Source organism: Prinia subflava, chromosome 8, assembly GCF_021018805.1.
Source record: "Prinia subflava isolate CZ2003 ecotype Zambia chromosome 8, Cam_Psub_1.2, whole genome shotgun sequence".
Classification (NCBI taxonomy): Eukaryota; Metazoa; Chordata; class Aves; order Passeriformes; family Cisticolidae; genus Prinia; species Prinia subflava.
In genome coordinates, this window is record NC_086254.1 from 3708564 (window position 1) to 3733339 (window position 24776).

Sequence of the window (24776 nt, forward strand, 5' to 3'; positions counted from 1 at the left end):
AATTTACAAGAATGATAAAGCTGAAAGCCCTGAGAAGCACTGACGAAAGGCCATCAGGGATGATCGTTTTAAGTGACAGAGCCTTTGCTTTTGCAGTTTCCTGGCTTGGACACTTGCACTGTGCTGAAGGACTCTGAAGGAGGCACTGCAGGGTGCTGTGGGAGGGCTCTCCCAGCTGGTCAGGGGAGCCTCAGACACCTTTGTGTGTCAGCCTGCCCGAGGCTGAGCTGCAGGGCTCCTGAAGCAGCAGCAGCCCCTCCACTCTATTTTTCCACAAGCCACCATCCTGTGAGGCTGATGGGGCTGCTGCAGGATCACTGGAGAAGGGCAGCCTTGATGCCCACTGTGGGACCACTTGGGAATGAATTTCCTGAGCATCTGACCCGTGGCTCCCACACTGCCCATTTCCATCCATCAGCCGGGTCCTTTGGTTGTGTGAGGGGCCGAAATGGGGCAGGAGCAGGACCCCCCTCTGTGCCACACTGACTCCTTCCCCCAGCCTGATCCTGGCTGGATCCAGCTCACAGGGAAAGGGAGGCTGTGATCCACCACCCTCCCTGCTCCTGGTGTTGTTTCTCAACAAACTCCAGGCAGGCTGAGGTCCAGGAAAGTTCTTGGCAGCTCTGAGGCTGCTGCAGCTTGGAGCATCCTCATCCCAGGGACCAGCCCTGCAGACAGCAACCACAGCAGTGCACAGCAAGGAGGTACATTTTAAATACTTTTATTTCTTAATTTACATAAAGGTATATATTTGGCTTATCTTTTTTTTTATACTCTGAGATTCACAATCAATTGCTCTTAAAAAATAAAATAGTCATTTGCTTCTGAAAGAAATCAGAAAACTATTTTATACTCCTCCCTTGTATAACAAGAAAATATTCTAATACTCCCGTACATCACGTGGTAAAAGTGATTGTAAGTGCTGGTTCACCAGACAATAAAGCAAATGGAGAAGAAAACAGCATTTGGGGTGGAGCTTGGGAGGACTCTGCTTCCCAGAGCACAGCCAGTTTTGGGGTTTCGTCACCCTGCCTGTGGGGAGAGGCTCCTGGGGCCCCAAAGCTGCTCTGGGGGCAGTGGCAGCAGCAGCCCCTGCATTGGCAGCTTTGCTGCCCTCTGGGTCAGTCTCCCCCTCTCTGGGCAGGGCCTGGTGCCTCAGTTTCCCACACTGTGTCCCAACCACCCCATTGCCAGTGCAGCATCAGCTGGGGGGAGTTAATGCTTTAAAAAATCCCCTTCATGAAGTGGAGTAGATTATGATTAACTGAGGGGCAGCTGGAGCCTCCCTGGTGCCTCTGGACACTTGCACAGGCCCTGGTGAATGCAGCAAGGATCTGGAAGAAGCCTGAGCCTCCCTGTCTTAGCCTGGAACAAGTGGGAGCAGGGATTCAGGGACCCCTGGGTGAAGGCAGGCGTCACTCGTCACTCCCTTGTTTGCTCCCTTCCCTCTGTCCTTGTTTGAACACAATCCACAGCATTTCCTTCATGTGCACAAAGGATAAAACCAGCTCTGACAGGGACTGGAGCCTGTCACAAGCAAGGACTGCCAGTGACATTACAGAACACTTCAGTCCCCTTTTCATCGTTGACTCCTGAGAATTAAGTTTAAGGAGAATTCCTAATCTCTGAACCCCAGCAGAAATGTTCCATTTTGTTGACAGTAAATGCTACAACACAGAGCCTATCAGAAAAGCAATTTAGGAAATGTGGTTAATCTTCTTTGGTCTCTGAGATGAAATGACTGATTGTTGGGTTGCTTTTTGTTTCTTTTTAAACAGCTTAAAAAGGAATTTCTTAATGGGAATCAGAAATTCATGTGCCTTTAAAGCCAAGTGTTTGGCTCCCAGACTCCAGTGGCTGTTTCCCCCCCAGTGTAAATAGTGGCACGAGGTAGGAAGTGAAGCACTGCTGGGATTTGCTTTGCTTTGTTATTTCTAGCACCTGCTTGCTCAGGCCCTAGAGGAACACTTCTGACTCTGGTATTTCAGCCGAGTCTGAGAGCTGTTGTTAAGGGATTTCAGGACCCTTGCAGAGGAGCCCTGTGAGGTCTGGGGAGGAGGAAGGGCTCAGGGGATTACAGGAACCCCCAGCCTGGGCAGGGACTTGCTGTGGGGTGGCACCTGGAATTAGAACCATCTCTGCTGTAGGGCCCAGCAATCCTGGCAGGGAATGGGAGATAAACCCAGAGTGACTGACAGCACCTTCCCGTGCCTGAGGACTCTTCTGGCACAGCCAGGACAGCAGCTCCCAGCCTCAGCTCACATCTAGTCCTGCTCTGACACTTCCTGAGCTGGTTTAGTCCTCCTTGGACCCCAGGTGCTCACCTGTGAGCTGTGAGGAATGAGGAATGTGCTTTCACCAGCTGAAGCTGTGCTGACCTGGAGGGGGGATCTGACCTGTGAGAGAGGGCTCAGAACACAGGGAACGGGGGCTGCTGAGCCAGGGCCTCCCTGTGCAGCCTGGCCCTCTCCAGGACCTGTGCTCCCCTTGGGTGTGGAGGCCAAGCACAGGACTCCAGGCTCCAGGGGAATGGCACCACGAGATGCTTCTGCACTTGAGTGTAGCCCAGCTGAGGCACTGGCCCTGTGTGAGAGCTCTCCAGTGCAGGTTTGTAAAGGTGCAGGTGACACCAGTGACAGTGCTCTGGGACAGGTCGGGCTGGGTGTGCAGGAACCCAGCACTGCTCCAAGGCAGTGCCAGCTCTGGGACACTGACAGGGAGAATTAGCATTGACAGTCTGATATGGTATCATGTAAACAAAGCATGAGGTCACTGGCACAGCAGTATTGCACTCCCAGGCCCAAGGTACAGCCACTCAGCCAGCTGGATTTTGGTATTTTAAAAGCCTGTGAACCTCCTAGGGAGGTTGAATTTAGCATATGGAAAACTCCAGAGCCCATAGGGGGTTCTGTCCAATGTTCTTCTGGGCTTTCTGTGACAACCACCAGCATACCCAGTGCAGTGAAACTCTCTCCTCTGTCCCATTGCTCAGTCTCAGTGACAGCAAGGTCACCACTGGAAGTTTTCCTGTGGTGCCCTTGCAGGCCCTGGCACCAGGGCACTGAGGAGAGCTGTGGACGTTTTTCATGTCTGCTATGGTTGCACAGGCAGCTCCAGATTTCAAATGTTTAAATAAAAACTGTTCATCTAAGTATATATATATATATCTCATCTAATGTCTTCAGCAGAGATAAAGCATCTTATAACATATTTAAATAAAAAATAATAATCTGAATCAAGCCTTCAGTGTCAAAGAAAAGGTGATGTACAGAACAGGTCCTCAACTAGTGCAGTCTGTGGGAGTGCTGGCAGAGCAGCAGCGTTCATAGGACACCAGCTGCCCTACAAACAACGTGGACTTCATTGGCTACAACTAACACCATTTACACAATCTACAGTTGCTCACGTGGGCAGCACTGTGTGGTCAGTGGCCAGCTGGTCCCGTGCTGAGGGGACCCTGTGACTGTCCCCGTGTCCCCAAGCTGCCGTGTCCCGCTGCCCGCCCCTCTCCCGGTGCCTGCCCCGCAGGCTGCAGGGCTGGGTGTGGTGCAGGGAGCCCCTGGGGGCTGCAGGATCCGCTGAGATCCAGTCACAGGGGCCTCCAGAGTGACACTGGTGTGGCGGGGGCAGGAGTCCACGCGTCGTTGCCTCCAGTGGCAGCTGCAAACAGGGAACAGAGGGCGGTTACTGGGGAGTTCAGGGATGGACTGGTGATGGTGGGGCCAGCTGAGAGACCCCCAGTGTCTGTGCAAGCAGGGCCTTGGCAAAGCCTGCCCATGGTGGAGGCAGCACTTGGGGATGTGCTGAAGCCACCTGGAATGGGAACAAAAGCCCTGTGATCCTGGCCTGGTGCAGCTCCCGGGCAGGGCTTTAGGGCAGGCACAGCTGCTCCTGGTGTGGACTGAAGCAGCTCAGCACATCACAGGCTCCATTTGTGTAGACTCTTTCTGACCCTCTCAGTTTACTGAGGGGACTGCCTTGTGCCTTAAATTGTCATTTTGAAAGGGCTGTCCCTTGGAGAGCCCAGCTCAGGTGTCAGCCCAGCTCAGGTGTCAGCCCAGCCCAGCCCAGCCCAGTCCAGCCCAGCCCAGTCCAGCCCAGCCCAGCTTAGCTCAGCTCAGCTCAGCCCAGCTCGCTGCTGACAAGGCAGAGAGGCGCTGCTGGTGGTCCACGCTGGCTTTAAGGGGAATGTCAGCACCTCTCCTCACTGCTGAGCTACCACTGCAGTGGCTGTCTGGCAGCCAGCTGCTTTCCTAGATAACCAGTTCTCCCACTGCAGGATTTCCTGTGAGAGGGTCTGTGCTCCATGGTATGCAGGAAATCACCCCTGACCTTAGAAATTAGTGGCTGCTGTATTACAGAAAAACTCCCCTATGATGGTGCCCTGGTTTCTTTCAACCTGTATAAAACTGGACCAGAAAAGCGGAAAGTGCAGTGAAGAACCCTGGTATGCCCAGGACACAGGTAGTCACTGGTTTATAAGGCAAGTTTCAGCACCAAGTATTTCCTCCCAGATTTGTTGATGGCTTTTTCTAAAAAAACCCTCCAACTTTATCTAAAAGCTACTGTTAAATAATACTGTGTGAGTACACATCCAGCTCAGAGCCTGCAGACTCCAGGCAGCCCTAGGCCTGAATCCACTCCCCTCTGTGGAAATAACACATCTGCTGTGCTAGAGATTGCACGAAATCTTTTCCCTCAAAAGGCCATTCTGAAGTGTCTTATTGAGTTCTGATTTTCTGATTAGCCTTTCAATGCGTTTAATTTATGGGAAAGAAATCTCCTCTTCAAAAACCTGCTTTAATTGATTTTGGCTGCAGGAGAATGCTGGGCAGTGCTGCTCACCCCCAGCTCTGAGCAGCAGCGCTGTGGGGCAGCGATAAGGACAGCACGAACACAGGGGACAGGGTGGCAGCAGGAAGGGGACAGTCCCTCCGGCCCTGAGGTGTCACCCTGGACCCAGGGCTGCAGAGGGGACAGTCCAGCAACAACACGCAGGTCAGGCTGTCAGGAAACACTCTCTGCAGCAAATCTGGACTGCCAGAAATGGTGGCTTGGGAGCAGCCCATGTTGGACCCAGAGCAGGACAGCAGGAGGTTCTGTGAACACTGAAAGGTTTTCAGTTCTGGCCTGGGACAGTCACACTGCTGGTGGTCAAGGGGACACAGGTAATGTGGGCTTTTCTGCTCTAAGAAGGGAGCACCACGTTCTCGATACCACAGAGGACACTGGAGCTGACCCCTGGTTTCCCTATTCTTGATTTGCTCTGCTTTGGGCTGAGGTCAGCAAAGATGCAAACCAGAGCTGGCTAAGGAAACTCCTCTGCAATTCATAAGGAAAGAAATGGGCTGACAGGGGTTTGGAGATTTGAAATCTACTGCTGGTTTGGGTCACTCACCGTCTCAGACTTTCACAGAGGCTGGTGGCATCACAAGGTGATTCACCCTGGTGGAGAGAAAACAAAAGTGTTGTGTGAGAGCTGCAATTAGCAAAGAAATGGATTCCTAACAACATACCAGTCTGGTAAATCCAGGTTTGGCTGCCTAAAGAAGTGGGACATTAATAACTGTCCTGCACAATGGTATAAAGCTGAAACCTTGTCACACAGGGGTGCCTGACAGCAATGCTGACAATGGCTGGAACAGGCCAAATAACATTGCTGGCACTAATTGACAAGGATTTGGGAAGGTCCCAAAGGCATCCAGACAGCTATTTCCCTCAGCCAGTACAAGATTGTACAGTGGCTGTTGGTGTCCTTCAGCCTGACAGCACAAATGTAAACAGTCACCACTGATAAAAGTTAAGAAGAAGTGAGTTGTCTTTGAGATTGCAGCTCCTGAAGACCTGCTGTTGTTCCAGGCACCTGCTGCCAGTGATGGACAGCGCCTGGCAGGGACTGCTGTGTCACCAGGCAGGGGCTGTCCTGCAGCTCCTGGGACGAGGGCAGCGAGGGGATGGCTCCTGTCTCTCTGTGCACCCGGGGACAGCAGCACTGGTCCTACCAAGTCCACCCCTCGCCCCTGCTGCTTGTCCTTGCAGCACACGCCCTGCAGAATTCAACCTTCCTCAGCAGCAGCTCCTCTCCTCTCCCGTCCCCTCCCACGCTGCTGTTCCTCAGGGACAGGAGCGATGGTGGCACACCCAGCAGTGTGACCGCTCAGAGGTGTCACCCTCGGACTCCCAGAGCTTGGAATTTGCTCTCTCGCTCAGGTGCTCACTGAGTTCAAAGGGAACACCCGGGTTCTTACAGCACCGCAATCCCCCCACACACAGACCTGCCCTGAGGAGGCTGTGAGCGCTCTGCACAAGGGCTCTCTGCCTGCGCTTGGGCAGCAGCAGCATCAATAAACCTGGGTCACACAGGGACGGTCTCTGCCTACCAGTGCAGGTCGGCGGTGCCACTGTTGGGGTTTAGGACTTTTCTGTTTCTTTCTCTAAAAGAATTTTCACCCGTGTGTTGCTTCGAGACAATAACGCCCGAGCACTGAAGGGAGACAAACGAAGAGGCCACAGCGCAGGGGAGGGGTGCAGTGGCTGCTCTCTCTTGTTACCTGGGGGTTTCGGATCCCCCCAGAACCGGGCTGGGGCACTGCTGGCTCTCTTGCTCTCGGCTTAGGAGCAGGACGGCCGAGCTGCTGCCCGTGGGAGGGAATTCGCTGCCACGGCCGGAGCCAGCCCGCCGCTGCTTCCTCTGCCGTGGGTGAGCCTTTGCTTGTGAGGGCAGCCATTGCACAGGGGCCTTATTAACACCCCACCTCACCAAACCAAGGACTGTCACCGTCTGCTCCAGTGCCTCAGGGGAAACCCCGCGATCCCCGAGCCCCTTCCCCTCCAAGGGAGCCTCTCCCGGCCCTGTTTGGGAGCCGGGCTGCTGCTGCCCCGTCCCCGCCGTGGGTTTTGCAGCACTGCAGCCCGCACCCGCTGCCTGCCGAGCCAGCGCGCCGTTCCAGCCGCAGCTGCCGAGTTGGTGCCGCCTCTCGCTCGCTGCCCCGGGCGAGCCCGCGCTGCCGCCCCGGGGCCGCTCCGAGGCTCCGCTGCCGCCGCTCCGCGCCCTCAGCGCGGCCGCCATGAGCGCCACAGCGCCCCCTGCAGGGCGGGGAATGCCCGCCCCGGCCCGCCCCGCGGAGCCGCCGCGCCCCTGCCGGCCGTGCCCGGAACTGCAGCGGGAAAGGGCCCCGCGCTCTGGGCCCGAGGAGGCCGCGCTGCGCTGCTGCGGCTCCCTGGGGCTGCTGGGGTTGGTTTGTCTTGTTATACATCCTGGTGAGGAACTGTTATTCCTTTTCCCTTCTTTGCCTGGAAGCACCTTAATTTCAGAGTTATAACAATTGAGAGAGAAAGGGGTTACACTTTCCATTCCAAGGGAGGCTCCTGCCTTCCTTAGCAGACACCTCAAAGCAACACAGGCGCCTTCAGCTGAGAACCAAACCCAGCGTGGTTTGTACCTCTGCTGCCCCAGGCAGCTCCTCTGCATCGCTGAAACCCTCAGAACTGCCCCTGCCTGAGGCCCTGCCACGGGACAAACTCTCAGAAACATCACTCTCCTCTGGACACATTAAAACACATTCAAAACTTTTTTTGTGGCTCTTCACCACACTTTGTACCTGACCCAGAACACTTTTGTTTTTCACTGACATGGATTCAAACATGTTCCAGGATAAAAATGAAGCAGTCCTCAGGGGACACCTTCCAGGAAATCTCTGCATCAGGAATTGGTCCAGTTCAGCCCACAGCTCTTAACTTCACACCAACCCCACACATCTCCAAGCTGCAGAGAAGCCTCTGTGCTTTTTCTGCCTTTGCAGGCTATAAACTGAAATATTTCTGATGGAATAGTTGACCCAAGTTTGTTTGTACAAGTCCCAGTCTTGGTAACCCCACTGCACTGGAAATCCCATTGTGTTGAACATTGGAATTGTGCAGAATACATCAGAGAAAATTACCCGGGAAGGCTACAGCCAGCTTCAAAAGGAGGAAGCAAGCTATGGAATGTCACAAAACTATCACAGAACACTCCAGAGGTTTGAGTGAGCCATAATGTTTGAATGTCCTGTCCCTTGCCACATCATTCCACATTCTCAGAGGATACAGAATCTACACAGGAAAGGTTGGTTTTGCCATGACTTTAGCACGGGGAACCCACCTGCATTGCTGACACAACTGGAAATAAACACACCTCCCTGCTTGTACAACACTCCAGCCTCCTATGGGATAAACTGTACCACCCTTTTATTTTAACACATTTCTCTCAAGTCCTGCTTTATCTCTGTTTCACAGATGGGAACAGAGGCCTGGAGGGGCTAATCCTGAAATGCTTTTCGAAGATTTGATGGGAAATTGGACTGCACATGACTTGTGAACCTGCTGGGGGGAGAAATGACTTTCAGGGATTGCACAGGAAGCTGGTGGGCAGGAGAGAGAACCGAAATAGTCCCCAAATTTGGGACAGTGCCTGCTCAGTCCCTCTGAAGCCCTGTGCTGCAGACAGTGGTCACTGCCACAACCAATGGCAGTGGGGCTCACCTTATGGGTCAGGTGGATTTTGTTTGCCTTTTTTAAAGCAAACCTACAAATAATAAACTTTAAACTCTCGTAGGTGGCAAAATGTAGTGCGTGGGCTTGAAATAACAAGGCTCAAGAGCATCTAAATCCCCCATTAAGTACCACTTGCCTTTCTAATAATGATAATCCCACACTGAATGGATCACTGAACATTGGCTCCTAAATTGTTCTGTTTTCTCTGCAGTGTTTTTTTAAGATTGTGAATGTTTTCATTCCTTGAAGAGAGTAGGGTGGGAACCAGTCTGTTATTTCTGGAGGAGGGGGAAACTCACCCAAATTGCCTTTTAAGAACAGAAGCTGTACAACTTTTTTTGGTTTTTTTACGGGCTCCTCTAGCAGTTAAAAATGTGGCTGATTCTCTCTCACTCCATCACTTCCTCTCCTGTCAAACCTAAATATTTCTCCTCGATCCTATCAAGTCATTTCCATGTACTGTGACAGCATCTATAATTCTGAAGTATTTATAAGACTGTCTGTTTAATATTAAACTACATGCTCTAGAGCTGTTAAATATTTATGCTATGTAAAATGGATCTAATTTCACTGCACCTCGGCCAGTTAGAGACCTGCATGAGGACAAGACAGCCAATTTAAGATAACAGATGACTGGCCAGGATCTTTCACAGGTCAGCTCTGCTCTATTTCAGGAAATGGCAGGATTATTCTCCAAATGCTCTGTCCCTCCCAGCCTTGCTGGTCCCCAAGCCATCAGCTAATGGAGATTACAGGTTGTAGTGCAGCCAGCACTGCTGGGCAGCCCCAGGGATTTGAAAGAATTCCCGCTGCCTACATCCAGTGCAAGAATGTTCTGCTCCACCCTGGGCCAGCAAGGGGAGAATTCAGATCCTCCTTTTCACCTGCAGCTCCCTCTGCAGCTGTGAGGAACACTGATGGGATGTGTCCCACTGACTGTCCTGCTGAGCTCCAGGGCTGTGTCACCTCTGGGGTGTGACCCCACGTCCAGGGCTGTGTCACCTCTGGGGTGTGACCCCACATCCAGGGCTGTGTCACCTCTGGGGTGTGACCCCACGTCCAGGGCTGTGTCACCTCTGGGGTGTGACCCCACATCCAGGGCTGTGTCACCTCTGGGGTGTGACCCCAGGTCCAGGGCTGTCACCTCTGGGATGTGACCCCACGTCCAGGGCTGTGTCACCTCTGGGATGTGACCCCACATCCAGGGCTGTGTCCCCTCTGGGGTGTGACCCCACGTCCAGGGCTGTGTCACCTCTGTCCCTGAGCTCCAGCCAGGAGCAGGATGTCAGGAAGGAGGACACACCTCACTGCTGTGCCCAAGGCTCCAAGAGAGGCTGTGCTTGCAGAAAGCTTTTGGGAGTGCTGCCAGCCTTGGTAATGTCAAGTTTCATGCCTAAGTTAAACACCACCTGTATTTCAGTGTCCTGCAGCTTTCCCAAAGCCCGGTTTTCTTGCTATCTAAACAAGCCAGACTCTGGCTTTTGTAACTGAGAAGCACATTAGGAAATCATGCCCTGGTTTTTACTGCCTGCTGTACTTATCACTTAACTTTTACAACCAACAATAAAATGCTTCAGTAGGGTCCTTCTAGCCTGAAAATAACTCAGTTTTTGAGTTACTGAGCAGGAGTTTTTTAGTATTGAGGTTTTGAACTGGACCTCATTCAGCAGAGAGAAGTACTGGGGCTACAGGGGCAGCTGGGCCACTGGACTTAGCAGCAATTCCTGCCAGTGATTCAGGATCCTTCTCCTTCATTGCAATGGAGAGAATTCTGTGTTTCTACTGCAATGGGCCATCAAGTGTCTGTTTGAAGCAGTGCTTTAGGAAGGGACATGGGGAGCCACTCACTAATGGCAGCCCCCAGCAGATTCCTCCTGTCTGAACTTGCTCAGACATTGAGAGGTTAAAAACATCTCCAAAAAGCCTTGTAAACACACTGAAACCTGAAATTTTAGGTGATGAAATGCTCATGGCCAGACATCCTTGAAGGATAATGAGACTTATGGCCTTAATCTATGATAAAACAAATCTCTTTTCAAATACAGCCAGTTAAAGGGTGTTTTTGGCATCAGAGCAACATCACCCTCCACCCATGTCTCAGGGATGATGAGCAGCAGTCTGAAATTCCAGCTACTGAAGCAGCAGCAGTCAAAGCTGATGTTGCTGCCTGGGATTGGGCAAGGAAAACAGAGGCTAAGGATGGTCATTTTTAGCTCCACACCTGTGTGACTTCAGCTGTAACAGTGAATTTTATCAACTGATCCGTGAACACAGGAAGGGACCTGCATTGATGCTGTTGTTGTCACTAATTCCTGCAGCTAACTGATGAAAGAGTGATGGAGTAGGAGAGCTGGAGCAGCCCCTGCAACAAATCAAAGCCACGGCTGTTCTTCCTTCACTGTTTTGCTCACTGCAGAAGCCAAAACAAACCAGAGATCTCTCAGCTGGACTCTGCCACACCCTGAGTGCAAACACTGCTGCCAGTCCTGCACCACCTCTTCACCAGGCACTTTAGGAGGAGCAAACCCAGCAGGCTGGACACTGCAGCTCAAGTGTGTGCCTTTTATGCCCCTCATTGTGCAGTTTCTGATCAAGAGTGCAGCAGGTAACTGGGTTAGCTATTGCTGCCCTGCAGGAGCCTAGCACAGTTCCCATTTTCACCTGCAGCTGGCAGGGGATGGTTTTGGTCCCCTGCTCCACAGCAGTTCTCCTGGGATGCTGAACAAGCTGCCACAGCCTCCAACTCCTCCCAAAACAAGGCTGCAGAACATTAACCCTCACTACAACCTGTTACCTTCAGTAAGAACAGGGAATCAAGGATTGCTCCCAGAGAGCAGCTCCTGCTCTGACTGACCTCAGACTGTTTTGATGGTGAAATCAGTAATTCTGGGACAAGGCTTGACTGACAACATGAATTCCTGCAGAACTTCAGAGTCCAAGCAGGCTGCAGCTGGAAACAGTGACTGAAAGGGAAGGAGAGCAACAGTGATACATCAGCCCGGAGAGCTCGCAGTGAGTGGCACAAGGACAGGATGGCTCAGTTAAAAATAGTCCAAGCACTGATGCATCTGACAGGTTATCCAGCCTGCAGGGACGGGCTGTTGATGGAGCTGAGGTCAGTTTGCTGAAGGAAAAGGATGCTAAGACAACTCTAACAGAATTCAACCAATAATCTGGCACGGGAGGAGTTTGCTTTGAGGCAGTGCTCACTGTGGGTGTTGCCTGCCCGTGCTCCCATTCCCAGCCAGGGAGGGGCTGGGGCTTTGTGCAGCTCCCCACCCCAGGGCTCCCCCAGGAGCTGTGCACAGCACCAGGGCACACTGCCCTTCCTCTGGATTGCTCAGTGTGGAGCAGCAGCTCCTGGTGGGGACAGGGGCTCCTCCAGCTGCACTGAAGAAATTACTTGGTTCAAATCCCCTTTTCTTCCTGCATGCTACTGGGTTTAGTAAACAGAATATGATAATCATGTACAGCAAATGTATTTCCCCCTCTATTTGGTTCAGCTCCTTAAAGCTGCACAGACTGTGAGTATTTTCCATCTGTTCATTTAATCCAGGTGCTGATTTGTCTCCAGAGGCAGAAACATGGGTCAGCTTCACTTTTTTCCTCTTCCATACATCTTTACTGAGGAGAAAACTGGCATAAAGGAAAAATCAATAACCTTTCCTGCTATCTTCCCAGGCAGCTGCAGCAGAACAGATGTGAGGATGAGCAGTTAGCAGCAGCAATCAGGGTCCCAAGGACCTGGATGGAAATGAGCTCCAGAGCTCACCAGTCTGTGGGGGTACTCTGACATGGACCCCTGATATCTGTGCAGGTGCAGGTCTCAAAACTTTGTGCCTGTCTGTGTAAATATAATTCTGCCAGATATTGATGGGCTCAGTATTGAGGTGGAGGGACTTTTAGTGCCACAGAAGAGGTGTGTAACAACACGCACTTATGTCCACTGAAATAATGGAGAAAAGAGGCAGTGGAGTGCCTCACTTTTGACTGAATGATTGAATGGCAAGGGGGAGAAAACATGACATAAAAAGCAGATAAGAATGAATTAAATCTTAAAATAGAAAATCCTGTAAAACTTCCTGATGGCACTTGATTAAAAACATACTTCTTATCCTCCAAAATAACTGCCTCATGCTGCGGCTCTTTTCACCAACCTCTGAGCTACCAGGTGTGGGAAATAATAGAACCGTGGAAGGAGTTGGGTTGGAAGGGACCTTGAAGACCACCTCATTCCAAGCCCTTGCCATGGGCAGGGACACATTCCAGTAGACCAGGCTGCTCCAAGCCCTGTCTAACATGGCCTGGAGGCCTCATGGAAACATCCATCCATTTCACCCCACTGTAAGAGTCCTGGCAATCCCCTGTGGCTTGCAGCAGTCTGGCAGAAACCTTGGGAATAACCAAGCCAGAGCACTTAAGACACTCCTTACTGGAGCACTGGAGGTAATACTCCAACAGTTTGTCCCTGTTTCTCTAAAGATGTCATTCAGGCTGTGCTGAGTTTGGCTGGAGTAGATTTAATTGAATTTTCCTCCCAGTGTCTGGAGTGGGGTGGTGCTTTGGATTTGTGCTGAACATGGGTGATAATATAGAGATGTTTTTGTTATTCCTGAACAGGGCTAGCCCAGAGCCACAGCCTTTTCTGCTCCTTGTCCTGCCACGCTGGTGAGGAGTTGGGTGTCCATGGGAAGCTGGGAGGAGGCACAGCCAGGACAGGAGACCCAGACTGATATTGCACCCTTATGACACTTGGTCAGTGTGTAAAGTGGGGGGAAGGATGAGGAAGGGAGCATGTTTGGAGTGCAGGTGTTTGTGCTTGCATGTAACTTGTGTGTAACGGGGCCCTGCTCTCCTGGGGGATGGCTGAACACCCACCTGCCACAGAAGTGGGGAAGGAATTCCTTGGTTTGTTTTGTTTGTGGAGCAGCTTTTGCTTTCCCTACTAAACTGTCTGTACTAAACCCACAAGTTTTTCAGCTCCTACCCTTCCAGTCCTCCCCAGAGTGCTGGTAGGGCAGGGCTGTGAGGGATTGCTGGGGTTAAAGCCTGGCCCAGGTCAAGGACCCAACCACAAATAAATTGCTCTAACACACCCACAGTCATAGTATCTGCCTTGCAGATTGCTGCACAAAGAGAGGTCACTGCTGCTCAAAAAAGCCTTTGCAAAATGCTCTGACATCAGAAAACAGCAGGCTGATTTTTTTATGATTTCTTCCATTTCCTTGTGTCAGAGATTGTTTCTTGCTTGGAAGGCTGCTGCCTTCTGCTCAGTGCTCCAGTCACCTGCGTGGGACCTGATCAGATTTTGTCTTTGTGCCAGGGCAGCCTTAGCAGAGAATCTGTCTCAGTGAGAATTTAAAATCTCCTCCTGCATGGCAAAGTCTTTCTATGCCAAGAATTCTCCTTTGCAATGCCAACTGACACGCTGAGTCCATTGGTAGCATATGATTTCAGTGCCCCTTGTACATTGTGGGAAAGTGCATTCAATCCTGTTTTACAGCTGATGAACATTTTAGGGACAACATATGACTTCTTGGGGCTCCCAGCAGAGAGTCAGTAGCCAAGACAGCAGGAGGAGTTCTTGATCTGGAGCTCTTGGAAGAGTGAGCTTTGGCTTTCCTGTAGCATAAGGCACATGGAGAAGTTCCATTCTTGCTGTGGGAGAGCACTAAGTAGCTAGGATAGCATAGGAATATTGTTTTCCTTTCCCTGTGGCACAGGGGATGAACCTGGGAGGGTCAGTCTGGTGGGAATGGGTGGTTTTGGAGGACCCAGAGCTCTGCCCACAGCCCCTTCTGCAGTGTCTTGGGTTGCAATGCAAGGCGGGACCAGCAGTGTGTATTCTGTTACCGTCTGTTGAAACCAGCTGGGGAGGTGTTTCTCTCTTCTATGACCCATTTCTCGTGACTCCGGGGATGGGTGTCTTTTGTTAATGGTGTCAGCTGTTAAACCAGCTGGGGCAGGGCTCTTTATCCCTTTCAGGACCCATCCTCCCTCCAGGGGATCTCTGCTGTCCATGGGCCATCGAAGCTCCCTGCAGGGCTGATCCAATTCCATCATCCAGGGGAGATGCTGCACCCAGGGGAGGAGCCCAGCATTCCCACCTGGATAAACCCTGGCATTCAGAGCCCAGCACAGCCTGTGTGCTCTGCATTCCCACCTGGATAAACCCTGGCATTCAGAGCCCAGCACAGCCTGTGTGCACTGCATTCCCACCTGGATAAACCCTGGCATTCAGAGCCCAGCACAGCCTGTGTGCACTGCATTCCCAGAGGAGGAGCAGACCCATCTCAGCACCACTGGACCTTCAGAGGAAAACTACACCCTCCTACAGGATCATCTCTGCTCCAACAGAACCACATCTGTCACTGCAGGAGGGCTTGACTGGACTGCTGCCAACACCCTGACCAACAGTGTCAGGCTGTATTCTGACTCTGTCAGTGTTTTCTTTTTTTTGTTTATTTGTTTTTGTATTACTACATTTTTATTTTTAATATTCCTAGTAAAGAACTGTTATTCCTATTCCCATGTCTTTGCGTGGGAGCACCTTAATTGCAAAATCATAATAATTTGGAGGGATGGGTTTACATTCTCCATTCCAAGGGGAGCTGCTCTGGCTTTCCCTGGCAGACACACCTGTCTTTCCAAACCCAGACATGCAGCTCAGGGGTTCCCAGAGCTGTGCCAGCTGCCCCTGTCCTGCCTGGGCTAAAGCAAAGCTCCTGCTGCCAGCACTGAACTCCAACAGCACAGCTCAAACACCGTGCAAGGACCAAAGCTGGGCTCAAACTGCCTGGGAACAACCACCCTGACCTTGACACCTCCCCACCCGACCTGCAGGAATCCACAGGCTGGCTAAAGTGACACAACAAATCAGCAATTGTTCTTAGGAGACTGTTTTCCATCTGCATGACACCAGCAGCTCCCAACTGCAGCAGCAAACCAGCATTTAAAATACAAGTCCAAGCTGGTACATGCTTGGTTTTGCTAACTCTGTTTATGGAGTTACAAACATGGCCTGTAAACAAGTGAGAAAATCAACAGCACTACAAGGAGCTTTTCCAAGCAATAACAGAACCACTTACATTTTCAGCACCTCTCCCCTTTATATTCCTAACACGGATTCCATATAAACCATCTAATAGTCTAATCTTGTTCCATCTGCAGTCTGAGGTTTTATCATGCCACTCTCAGATACTCAAAACTCACTCCTTGCCTCTCTCCTTCCATCACCACAGATCCTCTGAGTCTCAATCTGGGCTTTTTGCTGTAAATTCATGTGGCTTCAAAGGCCAAGGATATCTTATCTGGGCTAAAAAAGCATTGTGAGCTTCTACCACTATAGGAAATGTTTAATTATTGTTCTTTTGTGAAGTCAAAACAAATGAAGCAATGATATTCCTCCCCATAAGCAGATCAGCAGTGAGCAAACTGTTCTCAAATATCCCTTTTTGGGAGTTGTTAAAGCAGCTCCTGAATACTCAAATCCAAACTCTGCCTCAATGCAGCACTGGCACATCTCTCTAAAATAAGTGTCCAGCCTCTTAAACCCCCCTGTGATACAGCTCCAGCTATTTCAGAGAAGGAATGTTCTTTTTGGCAATGCAAACCACCAGAATGGAGCACGCTCAGCATCAGTCAGCTGCCACTTCAATACCTGGGAAATGGTTAATGGAGGGGACAACAACATTGGGTCACCTGGTGGGTCTTTTCTGTCTCTAACTGCTGCCACAGAAAAATGAGAGAAAGGGAGGGTTTGACAGCTCTGTGAGTCCTTCCCCTGCCCCACATAATAGAATCTGCAAAGCAAAAATAAGGTCAGACACTTTCAAATTGCTGCAATAGGAGAACTGGGAGATAATTTTGTATCCAGTTCTGCAAAAGGCTAAAAATAAGCCTAGTATGAGGCAGAAGAAAGAGCCTGAAAATGGATTATTCTCATTTTTCCTGTAATGCAATTTGAAGATGTGCCATGTTTAAGACAGCAGAAGTGTCTGGACTAGGGATGGTTCTTTTTGTGGATTTTTCTATCTCCTCTGTAAAGAGTATTTTTTCTAGTGTTTGTACACACCACTTTTAAAATTAAATGTCCACCAGCACTTCTGCTCAGCAAGAGCTTCCACATCTGATCAAAGATGTTAAGAGTAAAATTCTTTTCTTATTAAATGTTTAATTTTCATTTTAGGAGAAAAGAAATATCTGCCTGAGTTGTTTAAATAACCTCATTCCTATTATGCAAAGGAGTGAACAGTTCAGGTGTGCAGGCTCTCAGGTGCTGAGTGTTCACTGGTTAGAGACTTAAATGCTTTTGTTCTGAACAGCTGCATTGGTGCAGCTGTTTATTCCTGCTCTGGCTGCACCAGGGATCCAGACTGCAGCTGCATCCCCCTGCCTGATCTGCATTGCTGTATCCTTGGCAAAAACATCCAGCCTCTATCATGCACAGAGGGACTGAGCCTTTATAGAACTTGGATACCCATTCTAAGCATCTTTTCATACTTCTGGAAAAAACCCAGAAAATCTAGTATTTGCAGGTGTAAAACCAGGGATTACGTTAAAAAAAAAACCAAACACAAATTAAAACAACAAAATCGTTTAAGGAGCAGAGTATCCCACACTTGCACCAGGTGATTTTTCAGGAAGAATCCAGGTGAATTTGGCTTTCCCTCAGCAGCAGCTGGGAGTGGCCATAGCTGGGGACAAGGCTGCAGGATCACTGCACTCACTGCCCAGGAAAGCATCCTGATACACCTAATTATGGAGATTTATATCCCTGGTACCCAAAAGTTGTCACAGCTTGGGGAAAGGACTTTTTTGAATGCCTTTTCATAATAACCCCCCCACATTTTTCCTAATTATTGACTGAGCTTCTAGCAAGTACCAAATGTAGGCTTTTCCCCTGCAGCCCTCCAGGGTGAAGCTTTGTTTGTCCCTATTCTCCCCACTGTGAGTGGGGAAAGGGATGAACACAAACCACAGACACAACTCTCAGCAGTGCTGAGCTTTTACTTCCATTGAGTGAAGGACCTCGACTGCTCCAGCCTTGGAAACAGCTCTTTGGCAGGGCAGCACAGCTACCTGTGATGGAGCTTGTGGATAAAAGTGCAGTTACCAGATTTCTGATCCACTTCACAGGGCTCTGCCACACCAAGACTGTATTGTCTTCCAGAGAGTCTAAAATCTAGCTTGGGTCTCACCAATATTCCTCAAGCAGGTAACAGAATTACAGCTCAGCGTGCTGATGTTTGGCAATAAAATACAACTCCTTCAACCCTCCTCTGCAGAGGTGCAGAGCAGGAAAGAAATAACAACATAGTCAAGTGATATCACAAAAGGAATTGTAGTTGAGTGGTTTGAAAAACAATTGAAGTATTTATCATTACTAGTGCCTAAGACCTCTTACAGAATCCATTCTTAACTGTTTTCTTTATCTTATCACTTTGGAATGGTGGGATTAAATTTGTGTTATAGAACTAGTCCCCAAAATGATTGGATTATTAGCACAGAGTGATGTACTCTATCGTGTTCTCTCCTAGTACTACACTTTCTAAAAGCCTCTTTAAGCTGTCAGACTTCTGAAGCAGCATGAAAATGGTAATAAAAGAATTGTGTTAAAAAAAAAGAATTGCTATAGAAAGAATTTTTTTCATTAGTGTGTTGTGAATAGCCTTGTTGACTGGAATTCCTGTGCTAAAAAGGTAAAAAATATGCCAGGAATTGTGGCAATGATAAAAGTAGTGTGAAAGCCTGGAAACTCTTTTTTTGAAAGGAAGCATGGTGGAAACTGGAGGAAGCTTTACAGGAAAGAGTTGCTATCCTGGTATCTGCCCTGCCTGGAAGAAGAAATGATTTCCAAGCAAATGCCCAGAGACAGTTACACACAAAAACAAACAAACGCAGGAATCCCAGTGATAAATCCCTGAACTGCATTTCACAGAGGTGTGGGAACTAAGGCAGGGACAGCTCAGTTTCCATAGGCTGTGAGAGCAGTTTTCCACTTCTCTGCTTCTGTCTGAGCTCACTGGAGGGGTGGCTGAGAGCTGCCCTGTGCCCTGACCCTGGCAGTGATGGATGGGTTTAATCTCTGGCGTGTGACACCGGCGCTCGTGATTCCCGCAGGTTAATTGATTTCTTTTGGCAAAGCCCCTTTCCAGCTCCTGTTGTCTGAGCAGCAGGACTGACTGCAGAGGGAAAACGAGGCATCCTGAAATAGAAATTCCTCTGTACCCAGCAAGTAAGAGGTAGGATGGAGGAGTGGCTGGGCAGAAAGGAGCCTCTGCCAAAGGTGCGTGATGCCAAGCCCAGATGGCCTGGCAGGTGGGAGCTGGGCGGTGGATCTGGGGTCCAGCACGGAGTTTTTATCTGCTGATAGCAAAATGCTCTGTTACCTTTCCTCTCACGGGCAAGCATGGAGATACTAACAAATAAATCCTGCCCCATAAATTCTGAGGAGCCACTGAAGCTGCTGGTGGGGGCGGATGGGAACTGGTGGACAGCACAGACCCTGCTGCACAGGGGTCCCTCCACAGCCTCCAGCCTTCTCTCTTACTTCACTCTCACTTCTCAGGAACCTGAGTGAAGCTGCACTCCAGGAATCTCACTGCAGGATGCCAGGGTATTTTTAACATAGGAGTGGGCACACCCTAGAAAGTGTACCCTTCCTAGGAGTCACTCGAGAGAAATTATTTTGTAAACCATTGTTTATGACAATTGTTCTCCCCAGTTTGCAACACAACATATCTGTGACTAATACAAAATTCATAAACAAATGTGAGTCAGGAAAGGGAATGATGCTAAAAGAGAAAGAGAAACAAAACTAGGTTTGACACCTGAATGTTTTTCTTCTAAGAATGCAGCAGTGGCTGTTTGGGAGGCTGGTTGCTCTGGATGTGGATAGAGTACAACCAAAGCTGCTAAGGGTAGACAGCAACAGAGGAACAATCCCTTTTGCATAGGAGCGATTAGAGGTGTGGATGTGATTTCCCTCCACATTAACTCTGCTGCAAAAGCTGGGGTTTTGGCAAAACAACTGTGTAAGAAACACCAGTGCTGGCAGCCAAGCAGAGTCACCCAGTTAGTGACCAGCCTGTGACCTGTGGTGTCTCCTGAGTGAACCAAAACCCTCTTTCTTGAGATCTCCACTGGAGCTGAGAACAGCTGGATACCACAGTGCCCTGCCCAGACCACAGTGCCCTGCCCAGCACAGAGGTCCAGGTGGGCTTGACATGCTGCAAAACTGGGAATGACCTGGAACTCATCACTGTCTGGATTCTGAGCCCTCCTTCACCACCTGAGGTGCTATCATGCCACACTGGCAGCTCGTGTGATGCAAAGGGACACAAATCAGCACAGTTAGAAGTGGAATGAGCACTCTCCTCTCTGCACACAGGAAAGACAAGCCCTGAAGCTTTCCTCTAATCAGGAGAGCGCCCTGAGCAAAGGAAGATACTGCAGAGGGGGTTTCATCTGCACACTGAGACCAAATAGGACTTTGGGCTCCTTGCACCAAATAAAGCCACCCTGAGCACCCAGAAACTTATGTTCATCTTGCCATGTCTCCAGTCCAGTTGGACTGGTACGCACAGCTTATGTGCACAAGCACAGCACAAGCACAGAACAGGGCTGGAGAGCAGATCCATAAGCTGGAGAGAGAACATAAGCTGGAGAGCAGATCCCACCTTCCTGCCTCATGCCATGCTGGGGAGGTCATCAGAAACAAGAGACAATTTTCATGTCTTCCCCAAATAATCTGCTATAGGATTTACCTCTTTTTTTTTCTCTTAGGAAGTCCTTCCTAGCATCTAATCTCCAACTTCCTTTCCTGCCATTTAAGACTCTTCTATGCAGATAACAAACCAGGCACACACGTCACATCCCTGAAGCCACACTGAAGTTCAACTCTGTAGGACTTCCCATCTAAATGACACGAGGTCTTGTTTTTCCACAATGTTTAAACATCTCATTGTAGAGGAACTTCTCCTTTCTTTGGTATTTAGGTATTCTAGTAAAAGGAAGCTAGAACTGCACCTACAGAGCCACAGCACCATCTGTGGCACTGCTTCCAAGTCTCTATCATCCATCTGATAAGACAGTGTGGGCCAGAAAGTACCACCCAAATTGTTCAGACATTTATGTCAACTCCAAACACCTTATTTTCTTTCTACCTGTACTAGAGTGATATTCCAGGGCCCTTCTCAAGGTAAATCAAGGCTCCCATTCTCCAGTGGGAGAAAAGCAAAGGCAACTTACAGTCAACACCAGACTAGTCACCTACCCACATATTCAGCATGACATTACACATAGCAACTCTTATTTTTCAACAATTATGAGAAAGAGACTAACCCCAGAAGTTTGTATGTCATGTGGAAGCGTCTTCCGAATTACTGTAGTTGCCAACCGTGAGATGATCCGAATCGGTTTCTTTACTGAAAAACAGTAGCTTTTTTTTTCATGAAGCTGCAAGAAGGGACTGGGAAACTCTTTATCATAGCAACCCTTGAGTGCACACACACAGCTTGCCTCCTCCTTGCCTCATGTTCTTGACTGCCAGAGGTGGCCAGCGGGGCTCCGGGGTGGAGGCGGGCGGGTGCAGCCTTGGCCACCGAGCTCTGGGAAGCACCTCCTGCTCCTCAGCTGGCACTGCCCCGGTGCCAGCACCCACAGCCCCTCACCACGGACAGCCTGGGCTGTGACATGCTCAGGCAGGGCTGCAAGGGGCCTGTGCTCCCCTCCGAGCCACGTGGCCAACAACTGAGATCCACCAGAGCAGAAGCGTGTAAAGGATGTGCAGCCAGCACGACCCAAGCCCCTGTGCCTCGTGCAGCCTCATGCACTCTGCTGAGCCCAGGCTCTTAACACACACCCCAACATCCTTTACCTGGAAGGGCCAAGGCCAGGGGAAGAGTACAAGCACAATGTTCAAAGAGCAAACAGGCTGTGGTGCCTCCCCGTTCGCAGTGGCCAGGCTACTCACTGTTGCTCAGCTTTAGCTCGGTCACTGAGGAAGAAGAGGGCTGTGGCCAGGAAGAACATCCCTCCCAGGACAACGACAAACGGGCAGAGCATGAGGGCATAACCCAGGCTGAGGAACTCCCACACTGGGGACTCCTTTGTGCTTTGTCGTATCAGGTCGGAGATCTAAGAGAGAGAGGCAAAAAAAATTAGTCACTTAGATGAAAAAGAGACACGATAGTAGCGAAGGGAACACGATTCCTGAAACAACCACCCACCAAACGTGTGTGAGGTTTAAAATGGAACAGTGTGTTCAGTGAAGCTGAATGTCCCTCCCACCCTCCAGCCTTCCACACAGGAGCCTGGGCAATTTATGCTCTGAGGCCTGGCAGGGGTTCTCCTCTCGCTGTCACTCTTTGGCCTGATCTAATATGATTCCCACAGCCCTTTCCACGTTGTCCCAGGCTGTCAGTGACAGCAGCTGGGGGTGTCTGACCTGCTGTACTGCCCAAACACCCTGGGGAGCCAGCAGGGCCACGCTGGTGTTGCTCAGTGTGTGAGGGAGTGATCAATCTTCTGCAATGCCTATCAAGTCCTGCTTACTCCCACACCTGACCTACCTTCCAGCAAAGGGAGGTATTAAATTCCATTTCTGTGTACTGAGTGGGAAGGAGGGAAATGTTTTCCAAAGAACAAAAAACCAGAGATCACATGGGGGGGTTATGCCCATGTCTGAGGCAGGGGGCTCATTCCTTCTTCCAGCCTCCCAAGCTTGAAGTGTAATTGTGTGCCAGACATGGCTCTGCCCCAGGCTCAGACACGGGGCTGTGCTCGCACTGCACACCACCAGATTTATGGATTAAGGCAATCTGCACCTTCTGACAATCAAAAACCATCATTACATGAAAGTAAACACAGATTATTTACATCTACACAAAGGGGCAGAGACATGCAACGGCACTATTTAGTTTGTTATGAAAAGCTTTTGCTAGAACTAAAATGTAATGTAAAATGTAAATGTAATGCATGTCTGTAGCTGAAACTACCACATTTTAATATTTACTGCCCAGCAAACAACTTTACTCTCCACAAATCCAACAGAGAGGTAGCAGCAGTTGGGGTGGCTGTCAAGGCATTGGGTATTTAAGTGTCCAGCTCTGTTTTTATCCATGACCTTTTGTTGGGGGAGAAACACCAGTTTATACCAAAAGACTGCAGGGAATTTGCAACATGAAATCCTACTGCTGTGCACACACGCAAATCAGCTCCAGAAATAGTCAAAGCTTGTGCAGCAACTTCTGAACTGCCACATTATGGTAATGGAAAAGTTGGAGCCAAACACAACCTACGAGCAAGTTCTGACATTCAGGGGCTCCAATCTTGACTGAAGCTGAGGACTGTCCTACAGGATGGAGCCCTCTCAAATAGGGAGAGTGAATTAGCACTGGAAGTGTGTAACTACAGAAGGAATTGAAGGGGTTTAGCCTGATTTCTCTGTTTCAGTTCCTGCCCTAGAAAGGATGAGGAGAAAATTTCAGTGCTTGGGATATAGAAGAGTTTCAGGCCTCTCAAAAAGAACCTCATTTGCAGTGTAAAACACATGAAGAAAAACAAGAGTGATACAAACAATTCTCATGTGAGACTGAAGGCAAATAACAGTGACCATTAGTCTGAGAGATTTATTACAAAACAGCAACAAGACTTGAATATGAAAAGAAAGCACCCACAGAACAGTAGCAGAATGTGCTCTGCACCCAGGAGACAGGGACATCAGCTGGTCATTAATTCCCTTTTGTATCCAGACACCTTAATTCCAACATTTCCCTTACTCTTCATTATGAACCAGAATTTGGCATTGAGTCAATGTCTCTGTCAGGTTGAATTGAGGATATTCTAAAACAGAAATCTAGACATTCTAAACCACTTTTCATTTTGGGGAATGGATACAATTATCCTCTAAAAGGCCCAGACAATAAATCACTTGACAAATTGACATGGTAAGTCAGCAGCAGAGGATGAAAAGTCATGCATGTGCTCCTGATTGCTTTTTCCATGGATGACACGACATTCTAGGCTAAAAACCAGCTTTGAAAGTGTAAAGTCTCCAACAAATAAATCTCCCAATGCAGTTTGTCCCACACCTTCACTTCTAATGCATTGTGTTGACCTTTTATAGCAACAAATCATGTTATTATTAAATCTGCTCTCTTTTTCATTTTTAACCAAACACATTCTGTAACTGCACAGTTTAGGAAAAAAAGCCTTTCTTCCCTTTCAAGGTATAATTCTTTCCACCAAGCCTGCTGGGCTTCCTCATCCAGGTTCCATGTAATTCCCTCCCCAGTGTCATCTCTTAACTCTAGAATTTTTTCAGGGTATATAAAAACACATAAATGTTTTTATATGACTGTTAACAGTCACCGTTCTCTGCTGTTCTGTTCCGCTTGGTTACAAACCACCTGCTAAGGCTGGAACTTTGGCATCTCCTCTCAAGAGGACACAGGACATAATTACAGACCTAGGCTCCAAGAATGACACACCATTTGCCAAATGGTCGCTCTGCATTGCCAATTTTGGCCTTCCCAGACTCCTGGCAATGACAGCGTCCTGAGCTGGCCAACTGTGATTTGGCAAGACCCAATCAAGCACAATTTTTGGTGTCTTCTCTCTAAGATGAGTAACAAACTGCGGGGGCAGTGTGTGGCCGGTGCCAGCTCCGCAGCACGGAGCCGTGTGTGGGATCCCTTCCTTTGTTCCTCTGGCTGGGAGGTGCCCAAAAGCTTCAAAGGGTGTCTGCAGAATGCAGAATGCGGGGGTGGGAAATCAAGAAGGAAGTCCCGTTGCTGCTCTGCAGTCTAATCACCAGTCTTTGATAGCAGCCTAACTGTGAAAGTTCGTGTCTCCTCCCTCAGTGTGCAGCACAGAGCTCAGCCCAGGAGGAATGACTTTGCTAAATAAACCCCAGCTCGAGGCGTTTGTACAGCGGAACGGGGACGGCGTGTGCCCAGCCCTTGGATGGGGTCCAGCTGGAGACAGCTCCTGCTTTCTGCAGAACCAGCAGTGCAGCTGCAGCGGGCACATCCCAACCCCAAATCCCAACTGTGTCTCCATCCGAGCGCAGGAGACAACAGGAACAAAGGGAAACTGCATCACTTGGGAAGTGTGTGGTGTGTGCTTTGGAACAGGGCACAGGCCATGGATACAGGAGATGCCAGGGTGGGCTGGAGCCCAAGGAAGGCATCTGGGTTCCATGTTCTGTCTGTCCTGAGCAGTCTGGGTGGGTAAATTAA

At 49.6% G+C, this 24776-nt stretch overlaps 1 protein-coding gene across 2 annotated transcripts in view; it reads right to left on the reverse strand.

Annotated features, from left to right (window-relative positions):
- Positions 1–732: 732 nt before the first annotated feature.
- Positions 733–24776, reverse strand: part of LOC134553099 (sphingosine-1-phosphate transporter SPNS2-like) — a 133767-nt gene continuing 109723 nt past the window's right edge. Inside the window, exons 11-14 of one of the 2 annotated variants that reach the window (XR_010081032.1) lie at positions 21509–21672; positions 20878–20960; positions 5399–5445; positions 733–3660 (exon numbers count right to left, since the gene is read on the reverse strand). Coding sequence is in view for 1 of the 2 variants with exons in the window: in XM_063402414.1 (XP_063258484.1) it covers positions 5403–5445; positions 21509–21672 (207 nt within the window). In the remaining variant the exon portion in view is untranslated. The remainder of the gene's footprint in view (positions 3661–5398; positions 5446–20877; positions 20961–21508; positions 21673–24776) is intronic. The other variant, XM_063402414.1, reaches the window with a different exon arrangement.